The following is a 17,234-nucleotide window of genomic DNA, read 5'->3' as shown; positions in this document are numbered from 1 at the left end:
GAAATGCGTAAAACCAGTTCAAAACGAAATAAAAATCTAAGTGCTTTTTAGAAATAATTTTCAATTCTGAATGAAACTTTTGAAATTGTTTTGAAATCAATTTCAATTCTGAGCAAAACATTTGATACCAGTTTATACTCATTTTTAAACTAATTGAAAATAGTTCATAATAATATGAAATCAGTTTGAAACCAGTTCAAACCATTTTAAAACCCATTTACACAGAATTGGAAATCAATTAAAATTCTTTGTCAAACAGTTAAAATAAGTGTAAAATCATTTCTAAACCAATTTAATATCCATGTAAATTGAAATGTCTGTGTAACCAATTCCAAAACCGATATGAAATATAGGTGAATTCTAAAACCAGTATAAATCCATTTGCAAACCTGTTGAAATTTGGGTAAATCTGGAATTGCAATCTTAAATCAACTGAAAACAACTATGTAAAACCCATTTGAAATTGGTTTGAAACCCATTTAAAAGCAGTTCCTCTTCTCAGATCTGTTGTTCAGAAGCCAAGAGAGGACTGCTTGGGATTCCCAGAAGGCCTTCCGGGCGTGCGGACCTTCGGAACGCTGGCACCTCAGCAGCCGCTTGACGTCTACTGCTACCTGGGCCCTGTCGAAGGTTTTTAACAGATCTTCTACGTTCACATTATGAAAGCATGTTTTCATGACAAACATTTCCACAAATCCAGTCGGTGAGGTGTTCTGTTGTTCGGCCTCCCATGGTTTCACCTTCAAGGAGGCCAAAGCGTACTGCCTAAGCAACGGTGCAGAGCTTGCGAACCCTACTCAGCTGTACACCGCTCCCAACCATGGACCTAAGAACTGCAGCTTAGGGTGGCTGAAGGATGGCAACGTGGGCCAACCGTGGGAGTGCTGTGGGGAAACGCCTAGCAACCAGACGGATTTCCCCGAGGCTGCCATCCGCCATAACGTCTACTGCTTCAGAAGTAAGAAAACTTTTTCATTACTATTCAATAACGCACAGTTCCTCACGAGTTCTTTATGACAACTCCCCAGATGACTCCACTTCATCATCACCATCTCCTCTCACCACTAAGTCAGAGCGTGTCAGCCATCTTCTCACCACAACGACCCAGTCCTGGACTTCAGATGATCCTCGCTCTGCACCTGAGAGTCATTCAGCATCTAATGCCAGTCCGGAGTTACTCACTGAGGCAACATCTAGAGCAGACGAGCCAACCACCCCCTCAGAGGATTACCAGAAGACTCGAAACATGGATTTGACATCACCTCACACCGAAGAACCGAGTTCCTCTACAACCGTGTCGCCCATTTTGGTTAACAAAAAAGCACCTGAAGACCATACAGAACCTGGAGAGGAGAACCTGACATGCAACTGCTTGGTTACTACGGAAACCAAAATAATCACCTCATCAGACCCATTACTGCATTCAAGTAAGTCATCAGAACTGGCTTGCAGCTGTTTGACGTCAACTGAAACCTTTAAATTGCTATTCCAGACTTTTTTTCATGAACATAGCATAAACAGTACCTTATTGTACCTCACGGTATCTTATTTTTTACTACACTTTATTAATATGACGTGTTCTGTCCTCACTAAACGTTAAGTTATTCAGCCTTACAGGCATCAAACAAGGAAATTGGGCTTTTTGAAGCTTTTTACTACCTTCATTTTTGACAATTTGTAAAGCTGTAACGCACATATGTACACTTATGTTCAAAACAACACACATTTTAACAAAAACACACTTGACACAAAAAAATGGTGTTCCAATGTAATAGTCTAATCTGATCAATATGTTAATTAGCCGAATTTGAATAACAAATGTCCGCTAGCTTAAATGCTATGAATACTAACGTATTTACAATTCTCATAGCAAATTGCTCACACGTTACTCCACAAACTTTAGCTGTAAATTTAATTACAAATGCATACACAAACATATATTAACTGAAACAATTTACAGCCTTATGTTGGCCAAACCAGAGCGCAGCTGTCCTTTATCCATGTCAGAGTCTTAAGGCGACAGTCCAGCCATACCCAACGCTGCCACCAGAAGGCAACATCATTAAACAAAAGACTTAACTTTTGGAATTTTTTGGATTTGGGTGAATTTAAAGGGTTAATTCCGATTTACGCGGAAATTAGGTTTAAGTCGTCAGCATAGGAACAGAACACGTTTGTGACCTGGGGACTACCTGTATTCGAAAGTTTGTTTTGCTCAAAACAAATACAAAAATACACAACTCCCACCCAAAAACCCCTACCAGAACCAGAAAAAAAATCGAATTTTTTTTAACAAAAACTCAAAAAATCACGGACAATCTCGAAAAACCCAAAATATGAATCTAAAAACAGGAAAATTTTAAGTAAAAGCCAAAAAACCTGCAAAAAAAAAAAAAAAAAAGTAGCAGCAAAAAAAACCCACAGAAAAACACAAAAACTACATACAAAAAAACCCCCAAATTTGTAGAACCGAGAAAAACTCCAAAACACACAAAAACAAAAAAGTACCCCCCAAATTAGAAACCAAAATGATTTGACATTTTAGTTTTACGTCGTTATAAGGCATTAGTTGGGCACCATGTTGACTGCGAGGAGCGAATGAATGTGGGCGTTCATTCATTCCATCTCAGTCAACATGGATTGGACGTCCAGCACCGTCAGTGGCAACCAATGAGTTGACAAGACAGTGACACGAACATACAGCAAAATTTCTTGGACCAATGGATGAGCGAGCAAAGCATCCCTACACAATTCCTCTGAAAACTTCATCATATATGTCCCATTACCGTAATTTTTGGACTATAAGGCGCACCTGACTCTAAGCCGCCACCCACCCAATTTGACACGACGGCATTTGTTCATAGATAAGCCGCACTGGACTATAAGCCGCAGCTGTCCTCACTGTATTATTGGATGTTTACACCAAAAGATATCAACCAATAACACTTTATTTGATGGCGGCATCATAAGACTGTCATAAGACCAAATGAAGCACCATGAAGCTTTGAACCAATTGGCTGCAAAGCTTCATTGCCTCAAGAGGCTTCATTTGGCCATCACTGCTCCCTTGGGTTATACATTGAGCCTCTGCTGCCACCTGCTGTCAACACTTTTGTCGTCCAACTTGCCTCCTAGCATGCATTGCAGTGCTACAGATGTAAATAACAATCAAAATTCATGTTCTGTTCTAATTATTTCTTCAGTTACTCTTCCAGTTGTTTCATTAATGGATAGTTATGGTATTGAGTGACACTTTATTAATAGCTTGATAGCAATAGCTTGATTGGAATAGCTTGATGTACCTTAACAGAATTAAGCACCTTGAATACCACAAAAATTATCAGTATAATCACCCCTAAATGTTTAGTCTCGTTTCAGTGAAATGTTTTCTTTTTTTTTTTTTTTTTTTTTTACACTAATCCATGAGATATGCCAAGTTTAACATGTAGCTTTCTGGACAGGTGAGCTCTCTGTTGCGACATTGACGCCAGCGACACCAACAGTTGAGGTCGTCACATCCTCCAAATCACATGGAACCTCCTCTAGCTCCCTCTCAGAGGTGCGCACCTCCGTTCCACGCAGCACAGACCATGCGGGACTCCTGGAAGCAGTCCAGGATGGTACCACACACCAAGCTACAAGGGAAACTTCTACCAAAGTGTCAGATGATTGGTTGGAAAGGACTTCACAAGGAAATCCAGAACTGAAACAGACAAACTCGTCAGAGCTCCACACCGATCTCGAAACACAGACTACTGCCTTCACACAACAGGACTCTGGATTGCACACCGAGTCCAGCACTGCAATTCCTCTTACGCGGCATGAAGCCATCAGCACAACCAGTGGACCAGAAGGAGGACATGAAGAGAAAAACACTCATGTGGTCTCAGTTAAAAAATGCTTAGGGTGTCACCTTAAAGACCACAGTTTGACGACCGACCCGACTGCAAACTTTGAAAAATCCACAGCCATGGCTGCAAAACAAGGAGTCATTTTTGGTAAATTCAGTTTAACAATTTTCTCAGAAAATTCACATAGATGAAATGAAAATATCAATAGAAAGCTAGTTTTAAACTCACTTAAACTTGAACACCGGTGATGATGACGATGAGTGATAAACATGAATTCTATTTGAACTGGGATGGCTACCATTGAGTGATAAAGTTTTAAACTGTAACATTAATTATATACAAGACATCAACACTATAAAAATACAATTAACTTACAAGAATTAAATTAACTCCAGTAAAAATGAAATGAAGTTGCCAAATTGACACCTTACTAAAAAAAAAAAAAAAAAATTGTTATTGGTGCACAGGACGCTCTCATACTATTCATGAAGTAATGGCGCCCTCTTGTTGTAAAAGTCCATACATATTAAAAAGAAAATTAAATCGAACAAAATTTTTAATAGGATTGTTATTTAATATTTTAAACCCAACCAAATGCAAAAGATAAATATGTAATAAATATATTCATTTCTTTGTATTACGATAATTAAAATAATCTTTAGTTTTTGTCATTCTTTATTATCTAATAACAAACGTACAACAGTAAAACAATATTAGAGCTGGAACTAACGATATTTTTTTATTATCAATTAATCAGACAATTAATTAAACAATCTATTAATCAGATAAATACCACTTTTTTTCCAATTACCTTCACAATTTAACATGAAGTTGTTTCAGGTATGTTGTAAGTAACAATTAAGACAAAATGGATGACTATTTCTTTCAAAAATAATATTTTATTATAGTTTTATTAACTTAAGTAATTCAATTGGAAAAAAGCTTCGAATCAAAGCACCTTTTTTAAATGCACCACACACATCATACTCCACAGGAGAGCTCTGGCAAAGGGCGGTGGGACGGGCGGCTGGACAGAAACTCCATGCTGCGGTCCCACTGCCCCAAGCCAAGCTCTCCTATTTTAATGCATACATTGCACTACCCTCCCCTCACACCCCCATCACGGTGCTGGGTGATGGCTGCCAGTCGGGAACCTGGCAGCCACAGTAATCGGGTGGTAGGTGGGTCCCACACTTTTTCTATATGGCGTGGCTCCCGGGGTGTGGCCTCCCCTCTGCCTCGGCTGCCGGCCGCGGGAGTGGGCTGGGGGGTCGGGTCTCCGATCTTGCATCGCCCCATGGCAGTCCCTGGGCGTTCTCCTGCCTCCGCCTTCCCCTCTCTTCTCTGGCTGGGCGTCCGCCCTGCGGTCCGTCGCGGGTCCCTGGCTGGGCGCTGGTGTATCAGCGGGGTGTCGCCTGCACCGGCGGGGGACCCTGCCTTGCCTGGGGCTTGGTGGGCCGCTGGGGGTCCCGTGGCGTGCCGTGCCGGTTGGGGGGCTGTGGCTGTGGCTCGTGGTCCGGGTGGGCGGGCGGGGGTGGGTGTAGGCGTGGGGTTGGTGATGCGTCCCCTCCTGCCATCCCTGAAGGCCGGTTGATGGGCGCGCGGGTGGCCCGGGGGACCACCCTGGGTCCCGGGGGGGGGGGGGGCGGTAGCTCCTTTGCTGGGCGGTTGAAGGAGGGATGGGCTGCGCATGGACCCCCCACCCCCCCGCCCGCCCTCCCTCCCCGGGCTGGCTGGGTGTGGGCCGTGGCCCTGGGTTGGTGCCCGCGCGGTCTCTCCGCCCGTCTGCGTGGCTGTCGCGCGCCCGGTGGGGCTTGCGTGCTGCTGGATGTGGTAGGGCATGCTCGGGTTGGGGGTTCCGGTGCCGGGATTGGCGATGCGGCGGCGTAGGGTTGGTCGCCAACGGGCTTTCACTCATAAGAGATTCACACGATTACTGGGTTCTAGATCACAGAACTGATTTGTGTACACTCTACCCCTTTCAATCACTTAGCTTATAGTCTTATAGACACCCCCACCCCCATTCTCCTCTTTCACTGGCCAATAGGCCCCCACATGGTGTAAACCGGAAATACATCTCGCTGACGATAGCACCAGCATATTAGTAACTAGTTTAGATGTTCAATGTATTTCTTGTTGTTGTTTGTGTATGTGTTTCTTTTCTTTCTTCTCTTGTATTTCTTTTCTTCTGTCCCCCCATAATCCCTTCCTGTTCGCTGCTTTGTCATAATAAAAAGGTATTTTGAATGATCACAATGGGAGTATGTCAGACTCTCAATGTGAAACATTAAAACTGTTCAGAATCCGGGCACTTAGACTTCCATTCTCTGTGTCAAACAGCTGAACAGGACAGGTTTAAAAAAAAAAAAAAAAAAAAAAAAAAAAAAAAAAAAAATTAAAATAATCTTTAGTTTTTGTCATTCTTTATTATCTAATAACAAACGTACAACAGTAAAACAATATTAGAGCTGGAACTAACGATATTTTTTTATTATCAATTAATCAGACAATTAATTAAACAATCTATTAATCAGATAAATACCACTTTTTTTCCAATTACCTTCACAATTTAACATGAAGTTGTTTCAGGTATGTTGTAAGTAACAATTAAGACAAAATGGATGACTATTTCTTTCAAAAATAATATTTTATTATAGTTTTATTAACTTAAGTAATTCGATTGGAAAAAAGCTTCGAATCAAATTTTGCTGCTTCGAAGATTCGTTTAATCAGGGTGGCATTGTAATGATTTGTTTTGAAAGTGTTTACATTTCGTTTTATTGATTTGGGGGGGATACACTGCCCTCGAGTGGCAACAGTGAATATGACATATCAAATTTAACATGGCTGAACCCAGCTGCTCCCTGTTCAGACCAACAAAATGTATGTTTTTGTTTGAGCTAATGTTTTTTTAATGCATTCGTAATTTAGTTTATAGGTATACTTAGCCGTTTTTTGTGGGCATATGTGTTTGAACGATTTGTTAAGAGCATTGTTTAAAAAAAAAAAAAGTTAATTTTTATAGCATTTAAGCTAGCAGACTTTTGCTGTGCAAGTTAGCCAATTGTTCTTTTGTTGTACGTAGATCCTCATTTATTTATATATTTTTTCATACCATTTGAGGCTAAGATTAGCTATTTTAATTTATTTTTAAATGAAAGTGCAATTCTTAATAGTTTGAAGAAACACTTTTATTTTGTCCCAGGCTTCAACTGGGACCGTGTGCTTTGGTCAGATGAGGCCAAGATTGAGCTTTTTGGCAACTAACACTCTAAGTGGGTCTGGCGTGCCACGAAAGATGCGCATGCTATAAAGCACCTCATACCCACTGTGAAGTATGGGGGTGGGTCAGTGATGCTGTGGGGCTGGTTCGCTTCCAAAGGCCCTGGGAACCTTGTTAGGGTGCATGGCATCATGAATGCTTTGAAATACCAGGACATTTGAAATCAAAATCTGTTGCCCTCTGCCCGAAAGCTGAAGATGGATCGTCACTGGGTCTTTCAGCAAGACAATGACCCTAAACATATGGCCAAATCTACACAGAAATGCTTCACCAGACACAAAATCAAGCTTGTGAAACATTATAGGAGAAGATTAGGAGCTGTTTTGTTGGCAAAAGGGGGTTGTACAAAGTATTAACACCAGGGGTGCTAACAATTGTGACGCACATTATTTGATGTCAAATAATTATTTCTTTATGTGGGATTTTTTCACACTGAATTAATGCACTTGTACTGAAGGTTGGATTTTTCTCTTTTTTTCCATTAAGGTCCCATATTATTTGAATGAAAAAAAAATATTAGAAGCTAAAAAAACCTTAACCAGGGGTGCCAATAATTATGGAGGGCACTGTACATAGGAAAGTCAGTTACATGCAGTGACATTTTTCGCCCCCCCCCCCCCCCCCTTAAACTCCGCTTATGCCTAAAACAATTGTCTGGGATAAAAGAAAAATTCAAGTATACAAACGGATGCTTAAGACACTGTTTAGCATAATCGCTTATTAGCTTAGCGCTCCGTGCTTCGTAGTAACGTCTCATCAACAAAGAATACATACAATCCAATTGGCTTATTTACTCACCTCTGACAGAGGTACTCTGGATCTAACAACACAAAAGAAAATCTAACACTCGACACTTCATAATACAGTATTATTTATTCAGCAACTCAACCTGAGTGTAGCATTGAACTCTCCCTCTCTTGCTGTAATCACTTGTGCACGCGTGCAGCCTCACATTACACACAAACAAGGACCCAAACGGGACTGCTAATAGCTGCCGGCAAAAACATCAATTTCGTTGGCAACTAATTTATTGATCGATTTAATCGATTACTTGTTGCAGCCTTAGAAAATATGATACAAATGAACAATAAGTTGTTATAAATGATTGCAATTGTTTCCGTTACAATAATAAAAAAAATAAAATAAAATGTATAGTTTTAGTAGTAGTTTATAGTAGTTATTTATAGTACATTATAAATAAGTAACTTGGTCCAACAGGCTAGTTAGATTGGCTTAGAATGAGAAGTGGGCGGGGCCTATCAGGTATAACTCAGATTTCTGCTCCAAATACTGTGTTTACTGTTGCTTCCTTTCAGTTTTGTTTTAAAATTGACAAAAAATATGATAATTATGATATATATCAGCAAAGTGAGTCAAACTATTTTCAGCAAGGCTAACATTTGACATATTTGCTTGTTTTCTGCAGACCTGTGCGGTGGGAGACCATGTTTAAATGGCGGCACATGCCTGGACGGCGAGACGCCCAAGTGCCTCTGCCTGCCCGGGTATGGCGGCACCTTCTGCCAGTCAGGTAAGAAATAACCCGACCTCCTCAGAGCGAACATTCCACCTCATCACACCTCGCCTTCCAGATTTGGAGTTGTGTGAGGCCGGTTGGGTGAAGTTTCAAAGCTTTTGCTACCGTCATGTGAAAACACGGCAGAGCTGGGAGGGGGCGGAGCAACACTGCCGGATGATTGGAGGGCACCTCATGTCCATTATGAACCCTGAGGAGCAGCACTACATAAATGGTAAAGGCTCCTATAAACCAAAATGGCTGACTTTTGTATCTTTTTGAGGATGGATTCTTCAGACTTTTTTGTGGGTCTACTTATGATTAACATGTCTACCAAGTTTCATGGTGCTAGATGGAACTGGTTTGAGGGGCTGAATTTTTAAAGTGTGACTGTTCCAGCCCACTATACTGTGTAATTGACGTCCAATTCATGTTGACTGGGAGAAATATCATTCTCCCCTCCCAGTCAACACAGATTGGATGCCTAGCGTCGTCAACGGCACTGAAAGATGAGCATTCACACCCAGTCCTTTTAGTTCAAATGAATTTAATTTTTATCTATTAAATTTCTGTGTTGTCAATGGTAGGCATTTTGGGTCATTTCCCTGTTAATTGTAAGGTCGTTTCTGGCATATTTTGGGGCATTCCGGGGTCACTGCCTGTTCCTTGGTAACTTTCTGTTGATTTTAGGGCATTTCCAGGTCACTTTCTGATAATTTTGGGTCCCTTCCTGTTGGTGTTGGGGCACTTATGGGTCACTACTGTTGGTTTTGGGGCATTTCAGGGTCCATTCCTGTACATTCTGAGTCACTGAAAGGTGAGCAATAACAGTCAGTCCTCCTAGTTTTAATGAATTAGACTACTATCCTTGTTAATGGCAGGCAATGAGTTTATTAAGGGCTTACTTGGGTCATTAAATTAGTCAAAATGTTCGAAGGATTACAAATTGTTTAACCTTGATGGTTAATAAACTTTAATTTTTTTTACATAATTAGAGTTGTCTGATATTATCGGGTAGCCAATAATATCTGCAGATAAAAGCATTTCTAAAATGCTATCAGATAATATCGATATTGGTTCTGGGCTAATATGCGTATTGCCTTCAAAGTGAATGAAGAAGCCTTCTGCTTTTGAACAAAGGCTGGTCGCAGCTTAGCATATAAATTATGCTTGTTAAGCATTTCAGACTAAGATGCTCGGGATTTGTTACTGTACATGAGCAGACCATTTGCTCAGACACCATGCATCCATAGTGCAAAATTTAAATGAACAATAAATGATTGAAAAATAATGAGTTATAACAGAAAGAAATAGTCACTAAGAAAACTAGAAAAGTAATCAAATACAAAAATCTGTGCAAAATGCATCTTGGGAACTGTCATTGGATTGGCATTTTCTATGGTTGCCTGCCTGTATTTGTAAGGTTTTGGTCGTCCCCTAGTGACTCTTTGGGGTAACTACTGTACACAGAATTTAATTGTGAATTATTTCGTATTTTAATTGTGGACATTTTGGCTCATTTCAATTTATTTGCTGAAGTTTGAAGCATCCAGTGGGAGAACACAATACAATTAGCCGTAATATGTTAAGTCCACAACCGCGTATATCGGTATCTGTTTAATATTTGTATCGGATTTTTGGAGTTGGACAATATCGGGATATTGGGTATTGGTTAGTCTATCGCACAACTGTACTTACAATATGTGTGTGTGTGTGGGACTATCTGCAGTTGGGCATGGGCATTAATGTAATTTAAAATGGCATTAAAAGTGGTATTAAAAAGCATTAAAAGAGATTTGCCGATACGTGTAGAAACCCTGTTATTGGAAATGTTTTGTAATTTATTTAAAAGAAATGATACTTTCTTAAAAAAATACAAACAAAAAAAAACTTTATTTTTAGAAATAGCTTGTATAAAAGAAAATGCAAATATTTTTTTTTGTAATGAAAAATGTTAATTTACAAAATATATTTGAAAATTATAAAATATCTAATAAATAGTTCCATAATATTAAAATAATAATTTAAAAACTATTGATACACTTTATAGGTTATTGAGAACCATAACCCAAATGATTTTGTTTTTATAAATTAAAAAAAATTCTTTTTTTTTTTTTTTTTTATTTACAATTTCATATATTTATATCAGGGCTGTCAAACGATTGAAATTTGGCAATTCAAACCATCTCTAAAATATGCCATATTTTTCTGTAAATTATTGTTGGAATGAAAAGACAAGACACAAGACGGATATATACATTCAACATACGGTACATAAGTACTGCATTTCTTCATTATAACAATAACTCAAAAGATGGCATTAACATTATTAACATTCTCCTAAAGCGATCCATGGTTAGAAAAACTTGTTCTTAAAAGATAAATGTTAGTACAAGTTATAGAAATTTTATATTAAAACCCCTCTTAATGTTTTCGTTTTTATTAAAATTTGTAAAATTTTCAATCAAAAAATAAACTAGTAGCTCGCCATTGTTGATGTCATTACACCATGCTCACTCCCCAAACCCATAAAATCATTTAGACCCAAGCGCCAGCAGAGGGCGCCAAATAACAAAAAACAAGTAACAAGCGGACATTACACTTCTGTCATTTTAATCTGAGCGGGGCATGTGCGTTAATTGCATCAAATATTTTAACGTGATTAATTTAAAAAATTAATTACCGCCCGTTAACGCGATAATTTTGACAGCCCTAATATACTGTATATATATACTGTATATATATAAAATATTTAAGAATATTTATACAATTCATATACAATGCATATGTTGTAACTGATACCTGGCGTCCACATATGTCCAAATATGGCCACTTCAAAACGAAATGAAGGCCTTTTGAGACTTTTTGTTAATATACTCATAATAGACCTCCATCCTAAATTTCATGTTGCTTCATGAAACTGGCTTTGGTGGCTGAAAGTCTTTTTTTCCCCAAAAATACGCATGTTGTAATTGAAACCCCTGCATAGATCTTGATGTACAGTAGTAGAAATTCTCCAGTGTTTAATGGACACTAGAAGCTTCTCTCTGCATATCAGCATGAGAAATCTGCTTCCACATTCTTAGATTTCATGCCGCGGAACCCTAAAAGTGGTTGTGTAGGTGTCTAGGAGACACAACATCAGCCTTTAATGTTACGAGGATACCGTTAGTGTTTGGTCCTCTTCCCCTAGGAAATTTAGATGCTATCTAATGTTCTCCTCCTAGTCAAGTGTGGGCTTTCTTTGTTCACTTCACTGTACTGTATTAGTCAGAAAATACACCTTTTGGACAGATTAAAACTTGCTGTCAAGCGATTCAAGTTTTTTGAAAAATATATAAATACAAAAAAATTACAGATTAAAAGACTCGTCATCTATGACGAATCTCGTCAAATATGATTCTAATTCACATAATAATGCTATTTAAGATTTTTTTTTTAATACTGTCATTGGCACTTCAACATCCAAAAGACTAAGACGAAAATTAAAAGGGCTGTTCCACATTTTGGGGTAAAAAGTCAACGTTTCCATTTGCCTGAGAACGTGGATTTCACCCCGACCCCCCGTGTCCTTTTGCCTGAAAATAGTGAGCTTCGGGCGGCCACGAGAGAAGATCGAAAAGCCTCGAGCCTCCATGCTGGAGGTTCTCGTGGTGCTAGAAAACGTTCACAATCGTTCATTTTACACTCATTCACAGTATATCTGTCAATAAATGACAATAAATGCCAGTACCCACCTCAGATTAAAAACAAAAAACAAATACAAACTCTGACTATCAACCATATTTCCTCTGTTGGTTTTAGAAAAATATCGGGAATATCAGTGGATCGGACTGAATGACAAAACCATCGAGGGAGATTTCCGCTGGTCTGACGGCAACCTGCTGGTGATTACATTTTCTTTCCTGTGAACCCCCCAAAAATCGCTTATTTTCTCTGCTTTTTAAACATGATGTTCTTCCTTGTGTGCCTGAGATTTATGAGAACTGGCACAGAGGTCAACCCGACAGTTACTTCCTGTCCGGCGAAGACTGCGGCGCCATGGTTTGGCACGACGGGGGGCGCTGGAGCGACGTTCCCTGCAACTACCATTTGCCATTCACCTGCAAAAAGGGCGTCTGTGAGTGGGACGCCTTGCTTGACTGTCGGCGTACTTAGCTCGATATATACAGTGGGGCAAATAAGTATTTAGCCAACCACTAATTGTGCAAGTTCTCCTACTTGAAAATATTAGAGGCCTGTAATTGTCAACATGGATATCTGTAAATCACATTGTTTGATTTTTTTCAAGAATTTATTTGCAAATCATGGTGGAAAATAAGTATTTGGTCAATACCAAAAGTTCATCTCAATACTTTGTTATGTACCCTTTGTTGGCAATAACTGAGGCCAAACGTTTTCTGTAACTCTTCACAAGCTTTTCACACACTGTTGCTGGTATTTTGGCCCATTACTCCATGCAGATCTCCTCTAGAGCAGTGATGTTTTGGGGCTGTCGTTGGGCAACACGGACTTTCAACTCCCTCCACAGATTTTCTATGGGGTTGAGATCTGAAGACTGGCTAGGTCACTCCAGGACCTTGAAATGCTTTTTACGAAGCCACTCCTTTGTTGCCCTGGCTGTATGTTTGGAATCATTTTCATGCTGAAAGACCCAGCCACGTCTCATCTTCAATGCCCTTGCTGATTGAAGGAGATTTTCACTCAAAATCTCTCGATACGTGGCCCCATTCATTCTTTCCTTTACACAGATCAGTCGTCCTGGTCCCTCTGTAGAAAAACAGCCCCAAAGCATGATGTTTCCACCCCCATGCTTCACAGTGGGTATGGTGTTCTTCGGATGCAATTCAGTATTCTTTCTCCTCCAAACACGAGAACTTGTGTTTCTACCAAAAAAGTTCTATTTTGGTTTCATCTGACCATAACACATTCTCCCAGTCCTCTTCTGGATCATCCAAATGCTCTCTAACAAACCGCAGACGGGCCTGGACGTGGACTGGCTTCAGCAGGGGGACACGTCTGGCAGTGCAGGATTTGAGTCCCATTGTGTTACTGATAGTAGCCTTTGTTACTGTGGTCTCAGCTCTCTGTAGGTCATTAACAAGGTCCCCCCGTGTGGTCCTGGGATTTTTGCTCACCGTTCTTGTTATCATTTTGACGCCACGGGGTGGGGAGCGAGTTGAAAGTCCGTGTTGCCCAATGACAGCCCCAAAACATCACTGCTCTAGAGGAGATGGTGTTCTTCGGATGCAATTCAGTATTCTTTCTCCTCCAAACACGAGAACTTGTGTTTCTACCAAAAAGTTCTATTTTGGTTTCATCTGACCATAACACATTCTCCCAGCCCACTTCTGGATCATCCAAATGCTCTCTAGCGAACCGCAGACGGGCCTGGACGTGTACTGGCTTCAGCAGGGGGACACATTTGGCAGTGCAGGATTTGAGTCCCTGGCGGCGCAAGGTGTTACTGATAGTAGCATTTGTTACTGTGGTCTCAGCTCTCTGTAGGTCATTCACTCGGTCCCCTCGTGTGATTCTGGGATTTTTGCTCACCATTCTTGTTATCATTTTGACGCCACGGGGTGAGAGCTTGCATGGAGCCCTAGATCGAGGGAGATTATCATTGGTCCTGTATGTCTTCCATTTTCTAATAATTGCTCCCACAGTTGATTTCTTTAAACCAAACGTTTTACCTATTGTGGATTCAGTCTTCCCACCCTGGTGCAGGCCTACAATTTTGTCTCTGGTGTCCTTCGACAGCTCTTTGGTCTTGGCCAAAGTGCAGTTTGGAGTGTGACTGACTGAGGTTGTGGACAGGTTTCTTTTATACCGATAATGAGTTAAAACAGGTGCCATTAATACAGGTAACGAGTGGAGCCTCGTTAGACCTCTTTGAGAGCCAGAAATCTTGCTTGTTTGTAGGTGACCAAATACTTATGTTCTATTCTAATTTGGAAATAAATTCTTTAAAAATCAAACAATGTGATTTTCTGTTTTTTCACATTCTGTCTCTCATGGTTGAGGTTTACCCATGTTGACAATTACAGGCCTCTCTAATCTTTTCAAGTAGGAGAACTTGCACAATTGGTGGTTGACTAAATACTTATTCGCCCCACTGTATTTTGTGTTTGAAGGGCCACGTATATCTTTTTTTTTTTATTGTACTGATACTAATTATAAAAAAAAAAAAAAAATCTGGATTGGTTATTTGATTGCTAAAGTATTGATACTCAGTTACGAGTATTTGTTTTTGCAACACTAAATATCTACTACTAAATTTGATTCTGCACTATCCTCTATTATATTAGTAGTTAGACAACAAAAGAATTGGACGTCTAGTGCCGTCAATGTCACTGAAAGATGAGCAGTGTCAGCTTGTCTTCCCATTTGAAATTCATTGGATGCCTATTGTTGTCCATGACAGGCAATGAGTTAATTTTTGATCACTTTCTTGCTAATCTTAGGGTCATTTCCTACACATTTTGGATAATTTCCTGTTGATTTTGGGGCACTTCTGGATCACTTCCGGTTCATTGTCGATTTCCTGTTGATTTTGGTGCGTTTCCGGGTGACTTTCAGTTGGTTTTGGGGCGTTGTGGGTCACTTTCTGTTGATTTTGTGGATTTTTCAGGTCACTTCATGTACATTTTTGGTAACTTCCTGTTAATATGGGGGCATTTCCAGGTGACTTTCTGTTGGTTTGGCAACATTATGGGTCACTCTGTTGATTTGGGGTGACTTTCTAAGGACTGTTGGGGCATTTTTGGGTCACTTCCTGTAGATGTCAGGAAACGTCCTGATATTTTATTGGGTGTCTCTGGGTGATTTTCTGGTTTGTGGCATTAAGGGTCACTTTCTGTTGATTTTGGGGAATTTTTAAGTCTCGTTGTGTGTACATTTTGCTGATTGATTGCTGATGATTTTTGGGCCATTTCCAGGTGACTTTCTAATTTGTTGTATGGCTTTCAGGGTCACTTTCTGTTGATGTTTGGTCACTTTTTGATGATTTTGGGGTATTTTCAGGTGACTTGCTATTGGTTTTGTGGCATTCAAAGTCACTTTCTGTTAATTTTTGGTCACCTTCTGATGGGTTTGGGGCATTTTTGGGTCACTTCCAGGGCAATTTGGGTCACTTCCTGGCTATTTTTGGGCATGTCCGGGTGACTTTCTGTTGGTTTTGGGACATTAAGGGTCATTTTATGACGATTTTGGGTCACTTCCTGATAATTTTGGGGCATTTCCAGGTGACTTTCAGTTGGTTTTGTGCCACTAAGGGTCATGTCTGTTGATTATGGGTTACTCTTTAAGGATTTTTTTGGTGCATTTTTGGGTCACTTAGTGTACATTTTGTTTCACTTCCTGGCTATTTTGGGGCATTTCTGGGTGATTTTTTTGTTGGTTTTGGGACATTAAGGGTCACTTAATGATGATTTTTGGGTCACTTCCTGGTAATTATGTGGCATTTCTGGGTGACCTCCGGTTGGTTTCATGGCACAAGGTGTCATTGTTGACTTTGGGTTTGTAATGATTTTTGGGGGATTTTTGGTTGACTTTTAGTGAAATGTGTGTGAAATAGTTTCCCGAATACTTTTTAATTGACAATCATCAAGCATTTCAAATCAAACAAAGAAATAGTAAAAAATAGTTTTAAAATATTGATAGTGCATAAAACTCTTTGATTTACTATTAATATTATTTAATGAATTAAAAAATATTTTTAGATAAATAATAATGATATCATTAGAGAAATCATTTTTTGAAAATTATAAAGCATTGTAAGTGCTCATAAAAAGTAGTATGTAAAACTGAAGTAAATTTTTGTAAACATTTTTTTTTTACACAGATATTCCATCAGATAATTAAAAATGTCAAAATATATAACATGCTGACATGTATATTTATTTTCAATAAATCATTTCACAAATGATTGATAGAGCTAAAAGAGTTAAACTGGATTAAAAACAAGTTGAATGAATGCAGGAAACGTATGAATTTGATGTCTTCCGGCAGCGTCCTGCGATGAGCCTCCGACGGTTCCCAACGCCAAGCCGTTCGGTAAGACGCGGGCACGTTACGAGACCTTTGCCAAGGTACGCTACCGCTGTGACGCGGGCTTCGTACAGAAGTTCCACCCGGTCATCAGTTGCCTGCCCAGCGGACGGTGGGAGGAGCCGGCAATCATCTGCTTGCCTGGTAAAGCCCCCCAAAGCTAAAATTTGTTTAACAATTCTTTTTAATTTTCAATTCTTTTTCATTTGTGTTGATGTTCTACTTGTTGTCATCTTCAGCTGATTCACTCGTTTCCCAGCGACTCGGTACAACTACTCAGCCACGTCACGAGGGGTCATCAGTGAAGGTCATCACGGAGGTCCACACACAAAACAGCTAGCCTGTCCATCAACATTAAATTCGATTTAGCTTTCCAAGCATCCGACTAACCTTAGTTGATTGAATCAAAAGCGTCGTAATTCGAATAATGCAGATGAATGGTGTCGGCAAACAATTTTGGCTCACTTTCATGCATGCGTGAATTTTGTTGTAATTTTTGCTCACCAAAAGGATTCTATTTTATTAAAGCAAACAT

At 39.7% G+C, this 17,234-nt stretch overlaps 1 protein-coding gene across 2 annotated transcripts in view; it reads left to right on the top strand.

Moving 5' to 3' along the window:
- LOC130915215 (brevican core protein-like) overlaps positions 1-17,234 on the top strand; it is a 26,530-nt gene extending 9,296 nt beyond the window's left edge. For both annotated transcript variants that reach the window (XM_057835081.1, XM_057835080.1), the window contains 10 exons: positions 503-630; positions 701-958; positions 1,029-1,427; positions 3,462-3,998; positions 8,561-8,665; positions 8,727-8,885; positions 12,455-12,537; positions 12,626-12,770; positions 16,661-16,843; positions 16,939-17,234. In XM_057835081.1, coding sequence (XP_057691064.1) covers positions 503-630; positions 701-958; positions 1,029-1,427; positions 3,462-3,998; positions 8,561-8,665; positions 8,727-8,885; positions 12,455-12,537; positions 12,626-12,770; positions 16,661-16,843; positions 16,939-17,039 — 2,098 coding nt within the window. In that variant the 3' untranslated portion in view covers positions 17,040-17,234. The remainder of the gene's footprint in view (positions 1-502; positions 631-700; positions 959-1,028; positions 1,428-3,461; positions 3,999-8,560; positions 8,666-8,726; positions 8,886-12,454; positions 12,538-12,625; positions 12,771-16,660; positions 16,844-16,938) is intronic.

This window comes from Corythoichthys intestinalis, chromosome 4 (assembly GCF_030265065.1).
Source record: "Corythoichthys intestinalis isolate RoL2023-P3 chromosome 4, ASM3026506v1, whole genome shotgun sequence".
NCBI lineage: Eukaryota > Metazoa > Chordata > Actinopteri > Syngnathiformes > Syngnathidae > Corythoichthys > Corythoichthys intestinalis.
The sequence above is the reverse complement of the archived record's forward strand: the minus strand, read 5'-3'. Positions and strand labels throughout refer to the sequence as shown.